Here is a 6,818-nt window from a genome sequence, read left to right on the forward strand (position 1 = left end):
TGTGTGTATGTCCGGGATTGGCATCCGCACCGTCGCAGCTACAGCCACAAAATTTGGCACAGTCACATGTCTGGACCCCAAAAGCGTCATAGGCTATGCTGTGAGGCGAAATTTTAACCCCGCGCATTCCAATTCGCCAAACAATTTTGCCCCTATCTACATAATGGGGAAAAAGTGTGTGTGTATCAAGCCCCTCCCCTCATTATGATGTCATAATGGTTGCTATGGCGACGGCAATGTCATAATAGGTTACAATGGTTGCCATGGTGACGATGATGTCTTAATAGGTTGCAATGGTGACGGTTATGTAATAACGGTTGCAATGGTGATGATGATGTCATAATGGGTATATGGGCACGGGACTATGGGATGGAGGATGTGTGATGGGTATATGGGCACTCGACTATGGGATGGAGAATATGTATGATGGGTATATGGGCACGGGACTATGGGATGGAGGATATGTGATGGGTATATGGGCACTCGACTATGGGATGGCGAATATGTATGATGGGTATATGGGCACTGGACTATGGGATGGAGGATATGTGATGGGTATATGGGCACTCGACTATGGGATGGAGGATATGTATGATGGGTATATGGGCACGGGCCTATGGGATGGTGGATATGTATGATGTGTATTTGGGCATGGGACTATGGGATGGAGGATAATAATAATTTGTTATAACTAACCACAGTTAGTTACTATGCCCGGGCAGCGCCGGGCTCTTCAGCTAGTATGTATATATATGTATGTATATATATATATATATATATATATATATATATATATATATATATATATATACACAATGTTGGGATATACATATATATACTTACATATATACAATGTTGAGAAAAGATAGATGAAAAAAAGAAAGTATAGTTGCTCCAGAGTTGCAAATGGGTGTATTCCTCCAAATCCACTGGTAAAAGGATAATAATAACATATAGGAGAAAAAGAGGTTGCACTCCATACATAGTAAAACATGAAAAAAATCTATTCCATGCCAAAGGTACTCACTTGAGAAAGGCTCACACCTTGAGACGAAACGTTGTGTACCATTTGCCAAGGAATACATTAAAAAAAAAATGTTTTTGCTATGTTTGGAGTGCAACTTCTTTTTCTCCTATAGGTATAAAGGCAGATATATAGATAGATGAGACATAATACTACAACACTGGTTTTGTAACAATAATTCATAAACTATTTATTGAGTTGAATATTCACAATTTTTCAGAGCACACATACCTATACACACCCACACATACTGTACATTGCTGTACAAGGTTTTCATAATAAATACTTATATACATGATAGTTGAAGCACATCAGCGTCCTTGATTCTGGTTTGCAGCACAGATAGCTTCCTAAGAAGTAATCACTAAAATGTTCATATGACTGTATCCAGCTTCCAGCATTTAGTGACTTATTTGCTCTTGCACACATTAGCAGTCTGTGCCTTGTAAAGAGGATGCATGATTAAATACTTCATTGAAATGTTAACATTAAACTATGCTGAATTACAGTCCAGCTCTTAGTGTCCCGGCATCTATAAGATGTAGGTAATTATTACCTACTGTTGGTTTATAATTATATGTCGATTTAAATGTGCCAAAATGCAGCTAATATTCTTTAAGGTGCAAAAATGTGCTTAAAGGGGGTTCTCCAAACTTAATTTAAAAAAAAAAAGTTTTTACTTTGCAATGCAAAATCTCCTTAAGCCCCAACAACATAACACGACTACAAAGAAGTCTCTCTCCACATTCCTCACTGTACCAGCAGTGTCCCAGCTGTCAGCTCAGCCCAGATCTCCTCTTAGAGACTCACTAACTGTGAGTAATATAGATCACAAACATGTGTGACCACATCATTTGGCTGGCTGCATGTTCTTTCTTTTATAAATCAGCATATGACAATAAGTGGAAAACTCCTGTTGAGAAACTCACAGAATATTATCACTCTGTGTGAACAAAGTCTTATTTCTTAAACTTCATTTACCAATAGACTCAGAGAACCCCTCTAAATAAAAAGAAGTAAAACTGCGACATTGAGTCCCTTGCACCAGGCAAGAGAATGTCATAAGGTGGTTTCAACGGATTGTAATTGTGTGCAATATTATTAAATAACTGGGAGAATTCAGATATTATTTGTTACAATTCTTATAGCACTTGGGATATGCTTATCAAATAATTGACTATGATCCCAACTGTCCTGTAAAATAAAGACGTGGCTGCTGACTTGTTGTGTTAATTACAGACTTTTCTATAAAAAGAATGAGAGAAAAAGAGAGTGTGTGAGAAGAGAGAAGGAAAGAGTAACGAGTTGTGTGTGTATACATGTGTGTGTCCATGTGTGTGTGTCTATATCTGTGTGTGTCCTTGTGTGTGTAAGTGTCCATGTGTGTGTCCATATGTGTGTGTCTATATCTGTGTGTGTCCTTGTGTGTGTAAGTGTCCATGTGTGTGTCCATATGTGTGTGTCTATATCTGTGTGTGTCCTTGTGTGTGTATGTGTCCATGTGTGTGTCCATATGTGTGTGTGTGTCTATATCTGTGTGTCCTTATGTGTGTGTCCTTGCGTGCATCCATGTGTGTGTCCTTGTGTGTGTATGTGTCCATGTGTGTGTCCATATGTGTGTGTCTATATCTGTGTGTATTCTTGTGTGTGTATGTGTCCATGTGTGTGTCCATATGTGTGTGTGTGTCTATATCTGTGAGTATCCTTGTGTGTGTGTCCTTGCGTGCATCCATGTGTGTGTCCTTGTGTGTGTGTATGTGTCCATGTGTGTGTCCATATGTGTGTGTCTATATCTGTGTGTATTCTTGTGTGTGTATGTGTCCATGTGTGTGTCCATGTGTGTGTGTGTGTCTATATCTGTGTGTATCCTTGTGTGTGTATGTGTCCATGTATGTGTCCATATGTGTGTGTGTGTCTATATCTGTGTGTCCTTATGTGTGTGTCCTTGCGTGCATCCATGTGTGTGTCCTTGTGTGTGTGTATGTGTCCATGTATGTGTCCATATGTGTGTGTCTATATCTGTGTGTATTCTTGTGTGTGTATGTGTCCATGTGTGTGTCCATATGTGTGTGTGTGTGTCTATATCTGTGTGTGTCCTTGTGTGTGTATGTGTCCATGTGTGTGTCCATATGTGTGTGTGTGTCTATATCTGTGTGTCCTTATGTGTGTGTCCTTGCGTGCATCCATGTGTGTGTCCTTGTGTGTGTGTATGTGTCCATGTGTGTGTCCATATGTGTGTGTCTATATCTGTGTGTATTCTTGTGTGTGTATGTGTCCATGTGTGTGTCCATATGTGTGTGTGTGTCTATATCTGTGAGTATCCTTGTGTGTGTGTCCTTGCGTGCATCCATGTGTGTGTCCTTGTGTGTGTGTATGTGTCCATGTGTGTGTCCATATGTGTGTGTCTATATCTGTGTGTATTCTTGTGTGTGTATGTGTCCATGTGTGTGTCCATATGTGTGTGTGTGTGTCTATATCTGTGTGTATCCTTGTGTGTGTATGTGTCCATGTATGTGTCCATATGTGTGTGTGCCTATATCTGTGTGTATCCTTGTGTGTGTATGTGTCCATGTGTGTGTCCTTGTGTGTGTATGTGTCCGTGTATGTGTCCATATGTGTGTGTGTCTATATCTGTGTGTGTTCTTGTGTGTGTGTGTATGTGTCCATGTGTGTGTCCTCACACATTTGCGAGAGAGAGAACATATAAAGATAAAGGAAAAAAGAAAATGCGAAAGAGTAACCAGTAGTAAAAAGAAAGATTGCGAAAAATTCAGTATGCATTCAGTATGCAATAAGAGGGACAAGCAAAATAGCTGAAAAAAAGACAGAAAAAAAGAGTGGTAAAGAGAATACATGAGAAGGAAAGACGAATATGAACATCGATCAGGAAAAGAGGGAACAAAAGAGACACAAATAAAGAATAGAAAAGAGAAAATAAGATAAAAAGTAAAAAAAAGAGAGAGAACGGATAAACAAAAGCAAAGTAAAAATATATATGCACAAAACAGAAGTTAGCTAATAACAGAGTATGAGAAAAAAAAAAGAACACCTTGTGATTGGATTGCAGTAGGGAAACACGTTGTGTACCATACGCCTCATCTCCTCTGTATTTACTACATATATTTACACTACTACATATATTACAAAGTCATAGTTTTCTTTTATGGTATCTACAGCTCTGTGGTGTACACAGCTTTGAGAAGAAGCCAAAATTTGTCCAAAAGCCTGGGCCCAATCCTCGGCCTGTCACTCGACAGTGACTACAAGTCCAAGCCCCTAACTAGTCACTTGGATTTTTGAGATTTCCATATTGTGCCCATTGTCACAGAGCTTGTGCTGAGGCTCTGTCAGTACTTGTTGGAGGACAATATCCTTCTCTGTGTTCTTACACTTATAGTCCAGGGCATGTTCTTCTATGTAATGCTTCCTCAGCATATGACAGAGGATTGCTAATAACACTGTTAGCATAGATATTATTCCTATGCATATGCCCAATAACATGGCTGGCTGTAGACTGTGGATGTCTGGAGGTCTGGTGGTAGGTGAGGAGGTCTGTGAAGGAATTTCTGAAGGTGACTCTGTTTCACCTGATCCCTCCATTGGTGGAATACAAAATGAATTGTAAATAGTGTAGCCTTCTGGGCAACTACACAGGTATGACCCAAAAGTATTAACACAGGACCATTCACAAGGGGATGCATCACACTCGTCCACATCAGTGCAGATATTGTCCCCATGCTCATCCTGATCCACTATGTATCCATCTGGGCATTGACAGCTGTCATTATTATTTATATCACACTCAGCCTCGCAGAAAGAGGAGTTACAGAACCGCTTACATTTATTGGTATTTTTATCATCAATGATGTATCCAGGATCACAAAAGCATTTGAAGCCCCCATCGAAGTTCTCACATCCATGTTCACAGAGAGTTGTTGGGTGGTCACACTCATTAATGTCCTCACACTTTGATACACAGTTGTCTCCAGGGTCACAAGTTGCCTCAACCATCTCAAAACCAGGTTTGCAACCGCAGATAAAGCCTCCAATTGTATTAGTGCAGTGGTGTTCGCAGATATTGGGGTTGGTAGCACAGTCATCAATATCTTCACACGTTTTGCCATCAGCTGCTAGTGTGTAGCCCTCAGAACACATACAGAGGAACCCTGGTGGATCTAAAACTGGGACACAAAGTTGGCTGCAAGGACTGGGGTCACAAGGCTTGGTGCAGCCCCTCTGGTCAGGTTTAAGCTCTGATCCTGAAGGACACTTGCATTCAGCCATGCCAGATTCTTCTTTACATTCATGTTCACAGCCCCCATTCTCAATGAGACAGCTCCAGGCACCGGGGGTCTCACTGCTCCAAGCCACAGTCCCATCACCTTTCTCTTCACAAGACAGTCTGGTAAAGTCTGTGAAAGTGAATATTTCTGCCATGGTGCCAGGTGGGAAAACAGAATCCCCGATGTGGCCTTTTCCAAGGGCTAGGTGGTAATAAGTGACATTGTGGAGGGAAGGGAAGACAGGAGAAGGACAGAGTGAAGAGTAACTTATCTCACACAAGAAGCCATCAGCCTTGGAGTCACAGCTCGTCTCTTCCCAGGTGCCATCTTTGCGCACAGTGACACAGAAGGCTCCACACATCTGCTCAGCATTCCTCCAGCTGGTATAGTCAGTGTGACTGTCACCTGTCACCCAGGTAAAGCCCCTCAGATCCTGCCTCAGGTCGGTGCACTTGGTCCTGTCTTGGTGCTCCAGACCTATCCACACCCTGGCGTCTTCTCTGTGCGTCCTGGCCATGAACATATCGATGGCATCAGCTTGCACAGAGTTCTTCACGGTTAATAACTGTCCATTCTTGACTTTGCAGGACTTTTTTGCCTTGGAGTAGCGTTGACCATCCCAGGATATAGAATAACACGTCCGATCTAAACAAACAAATTCTGTAGCCACTTCATCCAATAAAGTCATGTGCGCCAGCTGCGCCGAGAGCAGCGCACTCCAGACGATGTGGAGCAGCAGCATCACGATCCCCGCGGCCGCAGAGCAGAGCACGCTGGGCAGAAGAGCAGAGCACGCTGGGCAGAGGAGCAGAGCACGCTGGGCAGAGGAGCAGATCACGCTGGGCAGAGGAGCAGAGCTCGCTGGGCAGAGGAGCAGATCACGCTGGGCAGAGGAGCAGAGCTCGCTGGGCAGAGGAGCAGAGCTCGCTGGGCAGAGGAGCAGATCACGCTGGGCAGAGGAGCAGAGCTCGCTGGGCAGAGGAGCAGATCACGCTGGGCAGAGGAGCAGAGCTCGCTGGGCAGAGGAGCAGAGGGCTGAGTGGCAGCTGTGAAAGTGCAAGTAGCCCAGCTCGGAAGTCCTGGAGGCTCCACCACACTCCGAGCTCTGTGTCATGTCTCTAAGTTTGTCCCCAAGTTTTATATTCTCCCAGCCCTCCCTACAGCCCAGGAGAGGAGAGGAAGGAAGGAAGTGCCTGGAAGGAAGGGCTGGAGCCGCCTGGGATGATGATGAGCTGCTTGTAACTCTTACTGATTGCTGCCCAGCTTGGATGCAGTGACCTGGACACAGTTCATTGCCATTACAGGGAGCTGCTTGTAAATCATAATCAGTGAAAGTGTATCATAGGATCGGGAGAGGGAGGCTGGGGGGTCACTGATCCTCATCTGGGGGAGTTCTGCTGAAACACCCACTGGTTTGTGAACACACACTAAAAGCTTTTTGGAGAAGTTCAGTGACTTTTCCATGAGTGCATATGACTTAGGAACTTTGTGTATCACCATCTGCAGCAATG

General features: G+C 43.3%; 1 protein-coding gene across 1 annotated transcript; it reads right to left on the reverse strand.

The window, feature by feature from the left end:
* Positions 1-1,188: 1,188 nt before the first annotated feature.
* On the reverse strand, positions 1,189-6,540 carry LOC141057334 (thrombomodulin-like). Its single transcript, XM_073553900.1, has one exon. It carries the CDS (start codon positions 6,047-6,049, stop codon positions 4,301-4,303), a length of 1,749 nt encoding a protein of 582 aa, XP_073410001.1. The 5' UTR covers positions 6,050-6,540; the 3' UTR covers positions 1,189-4,300.
* Between the last annotated feature and the right edge of the window lie 278 nt (positions 6,541-6,818).

Source organism: Dendrobates tinctorius, unplaced genomic scaffold (genome assembly GCF_039654945.1).
Source record: "Dendrobates tinctorius isolate UK_male_01 unplaced genomic scaffold, ASM3965494v1 ptg000203l, whole genome shotgun sequence".
Classification (NCBI taxonomy): Eukaryota; Metazoa; Chordata; class Amphibia; order Anura; family Dendrobatidae; genus Dendrobates; species Dendrobates tinctorius.